This window comes from Sceloporus undulatus, chromosome 5, assembly GCF_019175285.1.
Source record: "Sceloporus undulatus isolate JIND9_A2432 ecotype Alabama chromosome 5, SceUnd_v1.1, whole genome shotgun sequence".
Classification (NCBI taxonomy): domain Eukaryota; kingdom Metazoa; phylum Chordata; class Lepidosauria; order Squamata; family Phrynosomatidae; genus Sceloporus; species Sceloporus undulatus.
Window position 1 is genome coordinate 29,561,713 of NC_056526.1, and position 19,267 is coordinate 29,580,979.

Below are 19,267 nucleotides of genomic sequence, written 5' to 3' on the forward strand. Positions count from 1 at the left end.
AAAAAAATATGACACTGGGAGACTAAAATGCAACATCCCACGCAGAAATAGGCAACTAAAGGACTCCTGAGAGATGCCCACCCAACCTTTGTTTGAAGAACTTCTAAGGAGGAGAGTCCATCAATGTGTCTGATATCTCAGGAACTCAGAAAACGTTTATATAAAGCTTTCTGTATGTATCAGCTCAGCCTTGAAACCCACTGGATGACCTTGTTGTTGTTGTTGTTTATTTCTATAGCACTGTAAATGTAAACTTTGGAAAAGTCACATGCTCTCAGCCTGGGTGAAAGCAATGGCAAACCTCATCTGAACAAATCTTGCCAAGACAACCCCTTAGGGTTGTCACAAGTTGGAAACAACTTGAAGGCACAAAACAATCACAACAACAAATGTATTGTGTTCCATTAATCCCTCCAGTTCTTATCCACTTTCCCTGGCTCTCCAGGTGAGTGTCTCCCTGTGGCTTCTTGAGTCAGGCACAGGTCATAGAAACAGGGTAACCAGATGCCATAACCCTAAAGGAGGAGGAGGCACCATAAAATGTAAGACCTCCAAGAAGAAAAAAGTCAGACATTACCAAATAAAAACCAAAAAAAAACACAGTAATATAAATATAACCATGCTTCTTAATCATGCACAAAATGGACGATGTTCGGAAATTCCTCTCTGGACAGAAGGCTGAAATGTAGGGAATGTCCAGGGAAAGGAGGGCATCTGCTCACCCTGCATTGAAAGAACCTTCGCCACATTGTACCAAAGGAGTGAGCTCTTCCCAGTTCTTTGGGAAGGTTTATCCATCAGGAAGCCACTTGGAACATGACACATTTATTTTCACCTTGATCTCAACTGTTTTCTGCCTCCTCCCTGTGATATTAGGCTCTGGTGCTGGTGTGTGTGTGTGTGTGTGTGTGTGTGTGTTTTAAACTACTTCATCGGAATTTATTATCCAGACATCCTCTCTGAGTCTTTCTTCTAACTTCAGTTTTCCTACTTATCTTTGCCTGGGGGTCTTTGATCTGAAAATTTTCCTTGAGCTCTTATCCCTCTCCCCACCACCAATACACACACACACACACACACACAGAGAGAGAGAGAGAGAGAGAGAGATCCTTTCACGTTTTTCTTTTAAAGTCAACAGTCACTCAAAAACCGAGCAAAGTTTTACGCAAAACCCTCCCCAAAATGTGTTGCAGATTTGCAAGGGAACTTTCCTGGACCCCCTCGGGGTATTTTCATATGTTGTGTTAAAAGAGTTGCAAAGGGGGGGGGGGGTAAAAAGGATGGCTTTTTAGCTTGCATTTTGTCTGTCTTGTGGAGGGATGCAGGGAAAGGGAAGGGAACAGAGAGGCTGGGGAGGGAAGGAGAGCAGAGGACTTTTTTTTTTACACACACACACAAAAAAAGCACATTGGCTCTGTCCATGGTCAAAGTAATTCAGCCGTAATCCCCCTTTCTCTTCCTCTCCTGGAGCTCTATTCATATTCTAATCACAGCTTTTCCTTCTCTAAACCAGCCACTTTATCAGAGCCTGGCTTTGCTCGGCTCCTTGCTTCCCTTCCTCGCAAGCTCACAACACACAGCCGCCTTCACAAGAAACCCACAACTTTCCACCAGTCCTTTCTCTCTCTCTTTTTCCCCTATTCGCATCTTTCTGCTTCTGCTATGGATTTCCAGAATTTCTCTTGGAATCCACAGCTCATTTCCTCGGCTCAAATCATTACAGATCCAGGGATACATATATATTTGAAAACACTCATGTTGGCCATACAGCAAATCCAATAACGTCAAAAATGCGCCAAACAGGGATGTTTTTATTGGGGCCAACCAGAACGCACAATGTACATGTTGCAAGCTTTCAAAAGCTTCAAGCATATGGTACATACAACCAGCTTTTGAAAGCTTGCAACATGTATATTGTATGCATAGCTTGCAAGATGTATATTGTACATAGAGCGTGCAACATACATATCGTACATATAGCAGGTTTCCAATAGCAAGCTTCCAAAAGCTTGCAATCTGTATATTGTATGCAGAGCTTGTAACATGTATATTGTACATATGGCAAGCTTTCGGATATTGTACATATAGCTTGCAACATGTATATTGTACTTATAGCAAGCTTTCCAAAGCTCCACTCCACTCTGGGCCCACAACAAACTCCAGCTCCCAGAATGCCATAGCCTTGAGCCAGAAAAGAGTTAAAGCGGGGCCAAACCGGGTTATTTCTCCAGTGTGGATCTTCCTGCCAGGCACCAAACCCCTTCCTAGAGCAGGAGAGTTAATCCCATTCTGCTCCTGGGCTGCAATGAGTCCAAAGCTGGAAGTGGGGCTGGGGGTCTTGTTTGGGGGGCAGGGGGAGGTAGGAACTTTGTCCAAGGCAGGCCTCCCCCTGATGGCCAGGAGTGGGGCTGGGAGATGCGGGAGGAGGAGGAGGAGGGGGGGAGAAGTGTTGGCTTTGCCTAGATCTAAGTCCCCCCAGGCCCCCCGCCCGGCTTTGCTGGAGGAGAGCCTTTCTTATTCAAAGCAGTGGCACAATGGGGTTCACATGGAGCCTTGCCACATCCCCATCTGACTAGCAGCCATTCATCAGGCTGGCCGGCCTATCAATGACATTTCTCCCATCAGGGCTCCTATAAAATGACGCTTTTTCCCATGAAACATCCGCAAACATTTTGACGGCTCTGGCGTTGCCCGGCTGGATTTACTGAGGATCTCTCTCTTCTTTTCCCTTTCTTTTCCTCCCCCTTTCTTTCCCCCTTCTTCTCTCTCTCTTTTCCTTTCTCTCATTCATTCCCTCTCTCCTTCTTTTCTAACCTCTCTAACCTTTCCCTTTCCCTCCACTGCAACCTTTCACACAGACACACACACTTCTTTCCTCCTCCTCCTCCTCCTTCTTCTTCCTGAACCTCTGGACACACACAAAAAAGGGGAGACTCCAAAATCCCCCCTCCCAAAAACAAACACCCCAAACTTCAGGACTTTTGGGGGGCGCCTGCACTGTCCATGGGAGCAGCATTATGCATTGTGGGTTGCTGGAGGAGCCTGACATGGATTCCACAGGTCAGTGCAAGGCGAGGCTGGGAGGGAGAGGGATGGGGCCAGAGAGAGAAGGGGACCCCAAAAAGTGAGGGGCTGGGAGGGGTTCAACCTCCCTTGACATTGCCATGGAGAGGACCATGCCTGGAGACCTCTGCAGAGATGGAGTTTGCTCCCAAGGAAAGGGGCCTGGGGTTATTTGTTTTGGGGGGTTCTCTCTCTTTCTCTCTTTCCAGAATCTAAAATGAGGAAGATCACCCCTAACTTTTTCTTTGAAGGAAAAACTTCTCAGAGGTTCAGAAACGTTCTTCTTCTTTCTTCTGAAAGGGCCTTCTGAAGGGCTGAACTTTGCTCTTTGGGATTTTGTTTGGGGTTTGGGGAACTGAAAGGAATGAATTGGGGGGAGACTTTATATTTGCTGAGTGCTTCCAGGCTTTTGTTGGCTGGACCGGGGTGGCTTCCCTAGAAGCCTAGTTTTGGGTTTTGGTCATCCTTGCCTTGAAGGGACCCCCCCCCCGAGGGTAGAGTGAAACCCCCTTTGCGACCACCAAAAGGGGCCAGGAGCCACAGGAATTGGCTGGGACTGCGAGGTCTTTGGCTGCTCGCCTTTTGGGGCTGTTGGTGGCCTGGGAGGGCTTCCTAAACTGCTGACTTGAGCCATTTGTTTTTATGTATGTATTTATTTATTGAAAAAGCAATATGTCGGTTGTTAGGTCTTTCTGCCTAGAGGCCTCCCTGACCCTTTTCCAGACCCTTGTCATCCACTGCCACGGTTAGGATATCCCGGGAGTGATCCTTCTCCTTTGCTGCCCGTCCTGCTTCCAGGGAGAGATCCTAATTTCCTTCCTGAATCCTTCGCCTTTTGAGATGTTTTGTCGGTCCCCTTTTCCTCTGGGATCCTATTTACCCGAATGGAGTGGCTGGTATCTTGCTAGTTAATCCTAACTATATAGTGATCCCATTCGATCCGTGGTTGAATGGTGAGCCAACACATAGGAAAGCCCATTGATTCAGTGGGTCTACTCGAGTCAGGGCCGGCAATAGGATTTAGGCCTATGGACAGGTTCGCTTTAGGGGTGCCATAAGTTGGAAACGACTTGAAGGCACACAACAACAACAACAACAACACGGAGGAGACATGTGCCTGTGTGTGCAGATATAGATATATCTGTGTGTGCACATATATAGATAGACATATATGTATACACACTGGCTGTTCTTTACACACCCGCACACACACGTGTGCCTATCTCTCCACGTGCAAAGACACGTTTGTGTCCTTAGGCACACACACAACACCATAAGGATTACGCTGGCAATTAATACAAGAATCCGACCCTCGGGTCTGGAGCATCTCTTTGCCGCCTCCTGAGAAATGATGGGTTTTGTTCCCTCGGGGATACACTGTGTGTGTGTGTGTGTGTGTGTGTGTGTGTGTGTGTGTGTAGAAGTGTTGTGAAACTTTCACGTATTGATAAGGAGGCTTCAGACTGAGAGAAAACCCCATGACAATGACTCGGAGGCACAGAGCAACAAACAAGAAGAAGATTAGAAAGTGAAAACTTCCAGCAGCGCAACAGGTGCTCCTTTGCAGAAGGAGCTTTGGCCACTTGGCTTTCTCCTTTTCCCGACCTTCCTTCGGCCTCAGCTTGGAAAAGAGGCAGAGGGGGGAGGAATACACCTTTTGCTCCAAATATTACGCTATTTGCCGTAATCAATGCAATGACACTTTTTGCTCAGCGCCAAGGCATCCCTTCTCCCATCCCAGGCTGTCGCTTACTATATGGAGGAATGAACATATCAGGATCCTAATAAGACAATATGCCTGCTTGGATTTTCTCAGTCTCCCCAGAGGAAAAAAGAGCGAGCAAACAGCTCTGGAGGAGTCTCACAGAAGCGCAGCGGAGTTTTCGACAACAACTGAAGGGTTCAGATTCAGATCCATGCATCTGAGGAAGTCCAAGTTTACCAAAGCTACGAACTTCTTATTTTTCAAGTTATTCTCAGAGGTGCTGCAAGATCCCTTTCCATTGAAATGCATCTGAGGAAGCAGGCTCTAGATTACCAAAGCTCCAAGTTATTCTTCAAGGTGCTGCAAGATCCCTTTGCATACAAATGCATCTGAGGAAGCAGACACAAGTCTACCAAAGCTCCTACTACCAATTTCTTCTCTTTCGAGTTATTCTCAAAGGTGCTCCAAGAACCCTTTGCATTTGGAGAAATTAGGCTCAAGCCTAGGAAAGCTCCTGCTACCAACTTCTCTCAAAGGTGCTCCAAGATCCCTTTGCATACTGATTTTCCAGACTAGGTCTTTGATTTCTTCCCCTTTGCATACGGATGGCAGGTCACACTCTCTCAGCTTCAGAGGAAGGCAGTGGCAATTAACCCCCCTCTGAAGAAACTTGCCAAGAAAATCCAGAGATGGGTTCGCATTGGGGGGGTGGGGTCTAGAATAAGTAAGAAACGACTTGAAGGCACACAACAACAACAACAACAACAACAGTCCCAGAGACCAAACACTGAATTCTCTGAATTGTAGCCCAGGGATGGTACTTTCTCTGTGGCTCTGGCATTGCTAAGTTGAGCCCAAGAAGAAGATTGGAGTTGTGGGGCTTGAGGTGAAGGGATCGGGCCCTCAGCCATTTTTCAGAAGGGAAGCCCAAAGGGGCCTCTCCCAACCCCAAGCCTTTAGGAAAGGGTTTTAGCCATAAATGGTCTCTCTCTCTCATTTTAGGAAAGACTTTCAGCCCTAAATGCGGTCTCTCTCTCTCTCTCTTTTTAGGAAGGAGCTTTAAAGGGTCTCTTTATCAGTTTAGGAAAGAGTTTTAGCCCTAAATGTGCTCTCTCTCTCTCTCGCTCTCTCTCGGAGAGAGTTTTTATCCTATATGGGGTCTCTCTCTCTTTAGGGAAGTTTTAGCCCTAAATGGGGTCCCTCTCTCTTTTTAGGAAAGAATCTTAGCCCTAAATAGGGTCTCTCTCTCACTCTCTCTCTCTTTAGGAAAGAGTTTTATTCCCAAAAAGTCTTTCTGTAGCTCTCTTTTTAGGAAAAAGTTTTAGCCCAACATGTGGTCTCTCTCACTCTTTGGGAGAGAGTTTTAGTCCTAAATAGAGTCTCTTTAGGAAAGAGTTTTAGCTCTAAATGGGGTCTCCCTCCCTCCCTCCCTCTCTCTCTCTTTTTAGGGAAGAGTTTTAGCCCTAAATGGAGTCTCTCCCTGTCTCTTTAGGAAAGAGTTTAGGTTTAGTCCCATATGATCTCTCTCTCTCTTTAAAGAAGTTTTAGCCCTAAATGGGATCCCCCCTCTCTAGAAAAGAGTTTTGGCCCTAAATGGGGTCTCTGTCTCTCTCTTTCCCAGCCAACTTGGGGCAAAAATACGAGCTTTAAGGGGGGAAATTGTGGAGACTGTGGGGAGACAAGCTTTTCCTGAAGAGCGAAATGTTTCAAAAGGCCCATAAAAACGCCATCTGGGTTTATGAGGGACTCAGGATTTCGACTCCCATCTCCTTGAAAAGGGAATGAAACAAAGTCAAGAAAAAGTGTAGGAAAGGCAAACCAGTGGAGGAGCTGAAAAGGGGAGAAAAGAAAGGAAAGCCAGGAAAGAAAGAAAGAAAGAAAGAAAGAAAGAAAAGGCAGCCCTACTGCGCATTCAGGGTGACCAGGAGTTCTCCTTTTCCAAGACATGTCCTCCGTTTAACCCTTCAATCCAGGAGGAATTTCCACATGTCCTCCGTTTTGAACATGGTTAAGATGCATGGATTCACATTTATACGAGTGTTTTGATCCTTTTTTTGTAATGTCCTCCATTTTGAGCATGGCCAAGAAGCACGGTTTTTCATTTTATTGGGATGTTTTTAGCTTTTATTTTATAACTTCCTCCATGTTGGGCATGGCCAAGAAGCATGGCTTTCCATTTCAGTCCAGGAGGAATTTCCAAATGTCTTCCATTCTGAGCATGGCTCGGAAGCATGGTTTTTACATGTATAGGAGTGCTTTTAGCTTTTGTTTTGTTACTGCCTCCATTTTGTGCATGGCTAAGAAACATGGCTTTCCTAAGAGAAAAACTGAAGAAAACTTTGGGGTCGCTGGAAGGGTCTTGAAGGCCCCATTTGGAGAAGCCACCCTGAAGGAAGAATTGAGGAGCATTTTCCTGTTTTCTTCAACTATCAACCTTTTCACAGGCCTCAGCTCCCAACGCATTTCCACCGAAGAACAGCTGGTGTTTTATTCTCCAGATTTTTGACCGGATCTTGTATAAACCTTAGCGGCCCAACAGCAAGACATGGGTGGCTTTCCCTGGAAAAAGCCAGTTTGTTCTTACTTTCTGAGTTATTAGGCCGAACCTGTGGAGAAACCAACTTTTGTCGTCTGTGTGTGTCTCTAGCAAACATACAACAATAAAACATCAGCTAAAAACAATATAAAAATTACCAAACATAATAAAACCACAGTGCCTAATGTAATGGTTTGGACACTGGACAAGGACCAGGGTTCGAATCCCTTGCTCCGCCATGTAAACCCACTGGGTGACCCCAAGCAAGTCACACTCTCTCAGCCTCATTGGATGGCAATGGCAAGCCCCCTCTGATGAAACTTGCCAAGAAAACTCCATGATAAGTTTGGATTTAAAGGTCGGCATAGGTCAGAAATGACTTGAAGGCAAGCAACAACAGCCACAAAGGCAAACCTATCATGCTTTATTTTATTATTATTTTTATTTATTTGATTCTCCCAGAATAGCAACTCACAAATGATACTTCCTCACAATTTTTATTTGTGAGCCACCTTGGGTCCCTTTCTGGGAGAAAGGCGGCATAGAAATCAAATCAAATCAATCAGTCAATAATGTTGGCAAGTTTCTTCAGAGAGGGTTTGTTTGTTTGTTTGCCATTGCCATCCTCTGAGGCTGAGAGAGTGTGGCTGGCCCAAGGTCATCCAGTGCTCAAGCCAGGATTCAAACCCCGGTCTCCAGAGTCATAATCCAACACTGGAGCCACTGCACCATGCTGGACCTCCTGGAAACTAAGCTACTATGTTGTTGTTTTTCCTTAACAAAATATTCAGAGGTGGTTTGCCACCTTCTGTGGCTGAGAGAGTGAGACTTGCCTAAAGTCACACAGAGAATTGGAACCCATCTCTCTCCTGGAGCCAAATGCATCTCCAGTTTTAAGTGCTGTGGCTCCATGGAAACCTGAGATTTGTAGTTTCACAAAGTATTTAGCCTTCTGTGCCAAAGAGCATTGGTGCCTCATCACACTACAAATCCCAGGATTCTGTAGGATGAAATGGCGGCAGATAAAGTGGTGTCAAAGTAGATGAACTAGTTTGAACCCCTAATCCAACAACACAGAGACCACTGCACACCATGTTGGCACTTTCTTGTTATTGTTGTTGTGTACCTTCAAGTCATTTTTGACTTATAGTGACCCTAAAGGTGAATTTATCATGGGGTTTTCTTGGCAGGTTACTTCAGAGAGGGTTTGCCAGAAGTAGATAATGTTTAAGAAACAAGTCACATAAGAAAGGCAAGGGATCAAAACACACTGCAGAAATAATCCAGTTTGAGACTGCATTAAGTGCCCTGGCTGAGTGCTAGGGAATCCTGGGAATTGTAGTTTATTGTGGCACCAGAGCTCTCTGACAGAGAAGGATAAATGTCTCGCAAAACTACAGTTCCCAAAATACCTTAGCCTTGAGCCAGGGCAGTTAAAGCAGACTCAAACTAGATTATTTCTGCAGTGTGGATGCAGCCAACAAAACATGAATTTATATGAGGGGTTTTTTAGCTTTTATTTGGCCATGTCCCCCATTTTTTGATTGAATGTCCTCCATTTTGCAGTGCCTTGTCCTCCTTTGCAGTGAGGACATCTGGTCACCCTGTCAGTCAGGGAACATGCATGGCACCATCTTACTCTTTGGCAGCCGCCTGAGGCCTTTTTCCCCAGCCAAGGATGAGGGAAGAGTGGCAAGCTCAAGGGTGACCCCCAAATCTGCCTCTCCATCCCAAAGTCCCAGCAGAGGAAGGGACAAAATGAAGGCAATGCACCCAAAATAAAAGTTATTCCCTTCCCCATTAAATCTTCCTTCAATGTCCAACTTTTCCAAGCATTCCAAATACTGAAAATCATTAATGCCTAGTATTCTTAAATAGAGCATCAGCATGGTTTGAGTGTTGGACTTAGTCTCTGGAGACCAGGGTTCGAGTCCCTGCTTGGCCATTTAAAAACCCACCAAGTCACACTGTCTCAGCCTCAGGGGATGGCAATGGCAACCCCCCTCTGAAGAAACTTGCCAAGAAAATAATAGGGTCATAATAGGGTCGCCTTAGTTGGAAAGGACTTGAACGCACACAATAAACAGTGGTCCAAAACACACTGCAGAAATAATCCAAAGGTTTGAGACCACTTTAACTGCCCTGGTTCAATGCTAGGTAATTCTGGGAACTGTAGTTTGGTGAGACATTTGGCCTTCTCAGGTCCAAAAGACATTGCAGAGATAATCTAGTTTGACACCACTTTTTACTGCAACTGGCTCAGTGCTAGGAGATCCTGGGGATTGTAGTTTTGTGAGACGTTTAGCCTTCTCTGTCAGAGAGCTCTGATGCCACAATCAACTACAACTCCCAGGATTCTCTAGCACTGAGCCAGGGCAGTTCAAGCAGTCTCAAACTGGACTATTTCTGCAGTGTGTTTGGGACCAACAATTCTTAAATTTGCTTGTTTTCCCTTGGCTGTTCCTTGCCTTTGAGTGCCTGGACTCTAAATACTCAACTGAAGCCTTCTTTAATTTAATGTTATGGCAAGCCTAGAGATATTATGGCAAGGCTAGGGATATTATTGCAAAGCTAGAGATATAGGGAATAAAGAATAATTTCATCGGGGGGGGGGGCAGCTCCATTCCTGTCCCCTTCCAAGAGCAGAGTCCCAAAATCTCCAAAAGGCCTGTCCTTCTTCTCTGATCGATGGCAGAGGGATTGATTAAGACAATATTAATTGGGAGGCACTTTCGCCTGGCTCAACAGATGGCAAGGAAAGTGAAGCTTTTGGCATCCCCTCATTCAGGGACTTTCACCTCCTTTTCAGGAAGCTTAATCCAATTAGTCTTTCTTCGGGGGCTTCAGTTGTTATGTAAAGAATCCCCCCCCCCCTTTTTTTAAAACACACACACACAACACACAACACACACTTGGGGAGAAATATAGCTTCATTGGAAGGGAACCCGGCGGTGGATTGTGTGCGCAATTTAGTTTTCAGTTTTCTTTGCCCTTCAGATATTTACCAAAATCCCTCCTTTAAAAGAAAAATAAATAAATAAATCACTTAATGAAGGATCTAGACGAAATCTCAACAAACGATCTGTTTTAATAGAGCAACAGCTGGATCCTATTTTAATTCTCACTTTTGTGAGTTTTTAAAAAATTGATTTGTGCTTTGAGACTGTAAGCTGCTTCGAGTCCCAGTTTGTTTGTTTTTTGAGGGGGGGAAGCGGGATACAAATTAATAATAGTAATAATAATAATAATAATAATAATAAACTGTCTCCCATTTATATCAACTTTTGCCTAAAGTTGTCAGAAGCGATGATTTTAGATGAAATGCGGTCGCATGTGTTATTAAAATATATATTTAAAACTAATCGCTAGGTACCTCTTTTGTTTTGTTTTGTTTTAAATAAAAGCTATTTTTAAATTCTCCAAACTTTTCCCCTCGCTTTAAATGTGTGGAAAAGAACTTGGAGAGTTTAAAAATAGCTTTTATTTTTAAAAAAAGACACTTAGATTTAGATAGATAGATAGATAGATAGTGCTCCAAGGCCATTTTCCTTCTTTATATATTATTATAGTGTTAAAGAATAGATACTAGGTCTCTCTCTCTCTCTCTCTCTCTCTGTGTGTGTGTGTGTGTGTGTAGTGTGTGTATGTATATATATATATATCCATATATATATATATATATATCCACCATGAAGAGGCGATCAAATGGATTCCAAATAAAACTTTTGCGGGAATCCGTTTAGAAACCTCCGGAGGCGCAACAGGTGGCTCTTTAAGGGGAAAAGCATCTCTTCCCGACCCGGGATCCTTTTAAAAGTGTGATTTCTATCTCGATTTTAACGTCGACTTTGCGCTTGCCTCGCCTGGGGTTGCATGTCTCTAAAGTGTTGGGTTTTTGTCATAAAGGGAGAAAGAAGGCGCCTCGATCCTCATCTTTCCTGGGCTGCAGGTCCCTAAATCAACTCTCTTCCAAAGAGCTGGATGGAGAGGGAAAGGGAAGGAGGAGGCTGGTTTTCTGGGGAGCAGCAGGGAGCTGGGAGCCCAGGGCTGATGGAAATGGGGGGACTGGGACAGGGAAGCCAGCTGGTCCTGACCCTACAAAGCTCCCGAAACTCATCCTCCAGGATCCAGAAAAGTGTGCCTTCAAGTCATTTCTGACTTATGACAATGCTATCACAGGGTTTCTTGACAGGGTTTGTTCAGAAGGGGGTTGCCTTTGCCTTCCTCTGAGGCTGAGAGTGTGTGACACTACAGAAATAATCCAGTTTGAGACGGTTTTAACTGCCCTGGCTCAGTGCTAGGGAATCCTGGGACCTGCAGTTTATTGTGGCACCAGAGCTCTCTGACAGAGAAGGCTAAGGGCCAAAACACACTGTAGAAATAACCCCATTTGAGACCGCTTTAACTGCCCTGGCTCGGTGCTAGTAGTTTTTGTGGCACCTGAGAGCTCTCTGACAGGGAAGGCTAAACGCCTCACAAAATTACAGTTCCCAGAATTCCCTAGCATTGCACCAGGGCAGTTAAAGCGGTCTCAAACTGGATCATTTCTGCAGTGTGCTTTGGACGCCAGTGGGTTTCCATGGCTGAGCAAGGATTCAAATCCTGGCCTCCCAGAGAGCATCCTCACTGCAGATATAATCTGATTTGATACCATTTCAACTGACATGGCTCAGTGCCACAACAAACTACCATTCCCAGAATGGCACAGCATTGAGCCATGGCAGTTAAAGTGGATTATTTCTGCAGTTATACTCCTGGTCAGAACGATATCATGCATCCTTTTTCAAGCCCAATAACATCCAAACAATGATACTTTTATTGGGCCAAACAAAATGCAGAATTACACGTTGCAAGCTTTCAAAGTCACACTGGCTTCTTCATCAGGCAAACAGGAGGGAAAAAAATTGAAGATGTTAGACATGGGCCTGCATTTTCTGCCTTTTCCAAGTGTTAACCCTTGGTTTCTTTGTAACACAAACTGGCTGTGATTAGGATAAAGTTGTGGTTGGCAATTTAGTTCTTTATAAAGTGGAACAAAATTGCCCTCCTCCTGCTCCTTTCCCTTGTCCTTGTCTAAGCAGACACCAGCACCCCTCCTTGCTAAGCAAGACAGAAGGTTTGCAGAGCACCAGCCAGCTAGTTGGTGATTATTCATTTATTGGCTTTCTAACTGGGGCTAAAAGGAAAGCGTTGCATGCCATTCAAAAAGGCACCCTCCTGATTCTCTTTGTTTTAATGGGGGAAAGAGACTTTATGTGTGGAGGGAGGAATTGTTTATAATCCTACTGAGAAAACTGTTCTCTCTACACTTCTCAAAGAAGGAGGCCTGAGCTGGTCAACCAGGCAGGAGAGCCAGTCATCATTTCTTGTGCTCAACAGTTTACCCATCTCCATCCAAAACCCAAAATGTATCCAAAACATATTCCCAGGCCCTCAAAATTAACCCCAAACATATTCCCAAACCTTCAAAATGTATCCAAAACTTATTTCCAGACCCTCAAATTTTACCCCATACCTATTTTGAAACCCTCAAAGTTGAATCACACTCCATGCTCCAAAGTTGCATCATATCATATTATTATTATTATTAACCTTTATTTATAAAGCGCTGTAAGTTTACACAGCGCTGTACATCAATTTTTTAGTCAGACGGTTCCCTGCCCTCAGGCTTACAATTTAAAAGACACGACACAAAAGGAGAAGGGAGTGGTGGTGGGGAATAGGATCAGGTCCAGCAGATCTTTTCCACCTCCGAGGCCTGGACCAAGGCAGATGGACTGGAGGAAGGGCTTGGCTTCTTGATGGATGGTTAGAAGGAGGCTTCCTGGGTCAGAGAGGGGCTCACCTCTGGGAATGCTTCTCTAAACAATATAGTCTTTAATTCAGTTTTGAAACTGGGCAGAGAAGCGATGAGGTGTGCATGTGGGGGAAGAAGGTTCCAGGAGTAAGGGGCAGCAAGCGAGAAGGGACGAATTCGGGAGGGGGCAGTGGTAGTCCTACACTGTGACAGGAGACCTTGACTACCAGAGCGGAGGGTGCGAGTAGGAATGTAAGGAGAAAGAAGGTCAGATAAGTAAGGAGGGGCCAACCCATGGAGGGCTTTGAAAGTCAATAACAAAAGCTTGTACCGGATGCGAAAGGGGAAGGGGAGCCAATGAAGGGAGGATAAAAGAGGAGAAACATGGTCAAAGCGGCAAGCGGATGTGACAATACGGGCAGCTGAATACTGAACAGATATTAAAGGATGGAGGTGTGAAAGAGGAAGCCCTGTTAGAAGGAGGTTACAATAATCTAGTCGCGAAACCACTAGGGCATGGACTAGAGTCTTGGCAGTAGAGATTGAGAGGAATGGACGGATCTTGGCAATGTTGTGGAGAAAGAATCTACAGGTCTTTGCGGTGGCCTGGATCTGGGGAATAAATGACAGAGAAGAGTCAAAAATGAAGCCAAGACTGCGGGCTTGATGAACCGGTTGAATAGAAGTGTCGTCGACAGAAACAGAAAAGGAATAATGAAGGGTGGGTTTAGGTGGAAAGACGAGAAGCTCAGTCTTAGACATGTTGAGCTTCAAGCGCCGAAGCCGCATCCACTGAGAGATGGCAGTCAGACAAGAAGAAACTTGCTGTTCAAGCCCCGTCGAAAGGTCAGGGGTGGAGAGATACAGCTGAGTGTCATCGGCATACAAATGATAGGAGAAACCAAAAGAACTGATGAGTTTACCTAGAGACAGTGTGTATAGAGAGAACAGAAGGGGACCCAAGACAGAGCCCTGGGGAACTCCAACAGATAGCGAAACAGAGGATGAAGTCTGACCACCCGTGACCACTGCAAAAGATCTATCTGACAAGTAAGATTTAAACCAGTCGAGAGCAGAGTCCGCGAACCCAAGGTCAGAAAGTAAATCAACCAGGAGACAGTGATCAACAGTGTCAAAGGCTGCAGACAAATCGAGAAGAATGAGAATAGAGTAGAGGCCGTTTGCCTTGGCCCGCAAGAGATCATTTGAGATCTTGGTGAGGGCTGTCTCTGTAGAGTGCCGTGGGCGGAAGCCAGATTGGAAGGGGTCTAGGATGGAGTTGGCTTCAAGAAACTTAATACAGCGAGAATAAACGACCCGTTCTAGGACCTTAGAAAGAAAAGGAAGAAGAGAAATTGGACGATAGCTAGACAAAGAAGAGGGGTCGAGAGAGGGTTTCTTCAGAATTGGGGAAACGAGAGCATGTTTGAAGTCAGAAGGGAAGGAACCCAAAGAGAGAGAGAGATTAAAGATATAGAGGAGCGAGGGCAGAAGAGAAGGGGCTATAGAGATTAGGAGACGGGAGGGAATAGGATCAAGAGAACAGGTAGTTGGTTTGGAAGAATTTAGCAGCTTAGAGAGTTCATCCAGAGAAACAGGGGGAAACCCAGAGAGTTTATTAGTAGAAGGTACCAGGAGGTTAGTGGTAGGGGGCAAGTCGGGAGGAACTATTTCAGATCGAATAGTAGTGACTTTTGTGATGAAGTAGTTGGCGAAGTCAGTGGGGGAAAATGATGAGAAGACAGGGGGAGAGGAAGGTTTGAGTAGTGTATTGAAGCAGGAGAACAAACGCTGCGGACGCCTCTCATTAGCGCAGATCAGTGATTTAAAATAGTTCTGTTTTGCCATAGACAGAGCGCGTGAAAAAGATAAAAGGATGAATTTATAATGAATGAAATCGGCCGGTTCCCTAGACTTTTTCCAAAGACGTTCAGCCGCTCGAGAGCAGGACCGGAAGTACCTGATAGTGGGAGTGAGCCAGGGCTGAGGCCTAGTCATGGGGGAAGACACATGTACAGATACAGGAGCAAAGCTGTCAAGAGTTGAAGAAAGAGTGGAATTAAATAAAGACATTGCTGAATCAGCAGAGTCCCCAAGATCAAGAGAAGAGAGAGATGAATTCAAAGTCTGACTCAGATGGTCAGAGTTAACAGACTGAAGGTCGCGGAAATGGCGCTGGACAGTACGACGAGGAGGTGGGATATAAGTAAGAGTAAAAGAAATTAAATGATGGTCAGACAATGGAAAATCAGATGCCAGGTAGTCGGAAATGACACATTTAGCTGCAAGAATCATATCACCTTTACCTGTGGATATATTTCTTAGTTCATTGCCATGATAACCCTCAAGGAAGAGAGAGATGCATCTCTAGCATCCATTGCTGATGGTTGCTTTCAAGTCCTTTCTGATCTATGGCAATCCCCCCCCCCCAAAAAAAACCTATCTAGTTTTTTTGGCAAGATTTGTTCAGAGGGGTTTGCTAGAGCCTTCCTCTGAGGCTGAGGGAGTGCAGCTTGCCCAAGGTTACCCAGTGGGTTTCTAAGGCCAAGCAGGGATTTGAACCCTGGTCTCCAGAGTCCTAGTCCAACATCCGAACCACTGCATCACTCTGGCTCTCATCTCATACTCTGCAGAAATTGTTTTACAATGTCTGCAGTTAAAGGGGGCGGTGGATGCCCTACAGACAGGAGGTCAAATGTCCCAAAAAAGGTGGGCATTGGTGATTTTAAGAGTCTCTGAATTGTTTTACAACACAGGAACATGCCCTGTAGTCCTGAGATGGGCAGAAGGTACATCTGGATGTTCTTGATAGAACCCTTGGGAAGGGATTTCCAGTAGATCATCAAGAAGTTCTAGTTTCACAATTGCTTAATCATAGCAGCAAAACAAATAAAAAAAAAAAAGAAAAGACACCCTTCCCATCCTAAATTATAGTGCTAAAGTAAAGGAAGTTTGTGGGACCCAGATGTGGAAGAACTGTGAGCGACATTTAGTTCTGGCATTTGAAAACAAATTCCTGAGCTCAGAATTCTTTATGAGTAATTCAGAGTTCTGTCTATTTTGTACCTGAGTAGTGTTATGTTATAGAATAAAACACATCTTGCAAGCCTGCTATTTGCTCATCCCTGGTGTCTTCACCAGCTGCAGTGCCATGCTTCATGTATACAAAGTGCTCTGGAAATTTTACTTTTGGACTCCATGTCCCATAATCCCTTGACTCATGCTAGTGAGGATGGGGGAAGTTCTGAGAATTTAGGAATTCCACAAAAGTAACTTTTCCAAAATCTGGGTATGCAGCATGGTGGTCACAAGAGCATCTGTGTTTGAATAGCTCAGAAACAAGAAAACCAAAGCACCATTCCATGTGCTTATCTCCTAAGCAGGATGGCTTTTCCTGTCTTTTAAAGAGAGAGTGCATCTTTTGCAGCTCAATCCTTATGAAGGTACCCAAACATAATCCACATCCAAACAAAATGTTTTGAAAAGTTCATACTTTCTCTGTTGTCAGCAAGATCTCCATCACCCTGCATCCTTTGGGCTATTAGATGAAAACTGAAAAGTAAATTTAGCAGTTCTGAATTTATGTCTATAACACTGTTCCATTTAGAGAGCTGAAACAGTTTTGCTTTCTATTTTTCAATTGTGAGGAATGGGTACTGGGCATTTTTATATGTATTTCTTCTGTTGCAGAATGCAATCATTTAAGCACCATGGTGAGGGGCAACTTTTCATTCAGGAAGATTTAGCTAGACATCGATGAAAAATATCATGAGTGTTGGCCATTACTTCCAGAGCTTGGAAATATTACTTTGGGGGGGCTTTTACAATATGGACAAAGTGCTAACTGGAAGATTCTGACATTTGTAGACTCCCAAAAGTAACCTTTGCAAGCTCTGACTTTTGCTACATCATCAATAGCCCCGGGTTCTAATTTGTTTTATTAATCTGTCATATGATTACAGTTTTAGTTCTTCTTTAGTGAAGAATGGATAAATGACAAGATAATATTTGTGTGTATTTGTTTTTGAAAGGAGTATACTGTTTGCTTTCACCAGTCTGGATGAGAATGGGGTCAACACCTGTTGTATGCGCTGTCTCAAATTGGTTTCAGTGTTTGCCATTCATTCTGCTGTCCACAGTGGCGCCAGTAGGACTCTGCTACTATGTGCGTTTGAGAACACAGTGGGATAGAAATATTCATTTATGAGTTTAGGTTCATGGAAATGAGGTTATGGGGAGTGTGTGGGCTGAGGCACCATGATAATCTTTGCCTTCTTCCACCCGCCTGACTACTTCTTTCAATTTTATTTGTAACAATTAAGATTTGCACATTACACAGATTTAGCTACTGGTGTACCAAAGTGAAGGGGAACTAAAAGCAAAACCCATATAACTGAGATAAATATTTGGCTCTCCAATCATGAGTAATCCCTGTCACTTTCATAGTATGCAGTGGAGCCAATGGGAATTTTGTCTTCAAGGTTGACCCAAGGTTGACTACCTCAGCCAGTTTATTTTGCATGTCATAAGGGCAGCAACAAGCTAATGCTTTAATTCATTGTGATGGTGTTTGGTGTTCTGTGACTGTGTGTGTTAATAGGCTTCTGGTGCCAAATAATTTGGCGTATTAAGTACTATATGCCTTGACCTGGGTAAGGGAAGGCTGCTTCACTGCTTGCCTCAGGCAGCAAAATGTCTTGGGTCAGCTATGTTCATCTCAGTAAGGCTGGAAACAGACTGAACAGAAGATTTAATTCTATTGCATCTGCTCCCTTTTGTACAGCTCCGCTTGAAGTGGCTGAAGTTATTTGTTTGTTTGTTTAAAATCTTTATAAATTGTTTTTCTACCCATCATAAATGGATCTTTTCATTCTGATGTACAATTTAAAATGATCTAACAAGACAACAAAAAAGAACAGATTGAGGCAAAAAAGTTTTTTTTAATTTAAAAAAAAGTAATTATGCAGAATAAGGTGGCATGTTAATGTGACAGAATTAAGAGCTGTACTGATTTAGACGGTTGCTGGTGTGTGTGTTTGTAGGTATGCATACATGTGTGTCATTGAGGACCGTGTTTTGAATGCTCTCTCAGATCAGATTAAAAATATTAGCTTTGTTTATATAATAAATTAAATGATTGGTGGAAAAGATTTTAGCATATGCATCTCACTATTTTAGTATCCAATGCATCTTTTGAATGTTCCAGAGCATTCAAAAATATGACACTACACACATATCTTTGCAGCATGAAATGGCGCCACTCAGAATTCTAACAAATTATTCTGTAACAGAACAACACCAGAATTCATGTGGCCTTTGATTTGGAAGCTACTGTGTTGTTTGTTTATTTTTAATGTATACCCCATCTTTCAACCAAATAAAAATAATACTGCACTCAAGGAAGCTGCCAATAATAAATTACACTGAAAACAAAAGATTGATTAAAATATAACCTAAAATCAGTTAAGTTTAACATACCATTAAAAACATAACAATAAAGAGACGGCCAGTGTCCAGTGACTTAGATAATGTTTCTGTATTGCCATACACCAGCCCAATCTAGGTGTCAAATAAAATAATGTCTTTGAATGCTACTAGAAAGACAACAGAGATAAAGGGAATACAGGTTTTGTAGAAAAGGAGTTCCAGATGCTGGGATCAACTTCAGAGAATGCCCTCGATAGCAGGTGGAAGATATGAAGTCAAAGGGTTTCATGGCTGGCATCCATAGTTTTTTGTGGGTTTTTTCGGGCTATGTGGCCATGTTCTAGAAGAATTTTTTTCCTGACATTTTTTCCTGTTCTGAGGTGGGAGATACTTTGCACCCTACCAACAAGCAGCAACAGCATTTGCAAAAGGGGCTTGAATTTAATTCCTCATACTTTATTGCATACAGCACACTGTGGAAATGTGCATCTCTGTCCAAAGCATAAGTAAGTAAGTTCCATGTTCTCTGTCATTGTTGGTTGGTCATATATGAAATGACCCTCAGTAGGGAAATTGTTCTTGGCAATGAATTTGTTGTTAAAACAAAACAGATCACAAGCCTGAGGCTTAGTTTATATTAAGTCCTACTGGAGAGCCAGCTCACACAAACATTTTAGTTGCATCACATAATAATAATAATAATAATAATAATAATAATAATAATAATAATAATAATAAT

The 19,267-nt window shown here is 43.7% G+C and overlaps 1 protein-coding gene across 5 annotated transcripts in view; it reads left to right on the forward strand.

Annotated features, from left to right (window-relative positions):
• The first annotated feature begins 2,905 nt into the window (after positions 1 to 2,905).
• RFX4 (regulatory factor X4) overlaps positions 2,906 to 19,267 on the forward strand; it is a 105,331-nt gene continuing 88,969 nt past the window's right edge. For all 5 annotated transcript variants that reach the window (XM_042470784.1, XM_042470787.1, XM_042470785.1 and 2 more), the window contains exon 1: positions 2,906 to 3,060. In XM_042470784.1, coding sequence (XP_042326718.1) covers positions 3,018 to 3,060 — 43 coding nt within the window. In that variant the 5' untranslated portion in view covers positions 2,906 to 3,017. The remainder of the gene's footprint in view (positions 3,061 to 19,267) is intronic.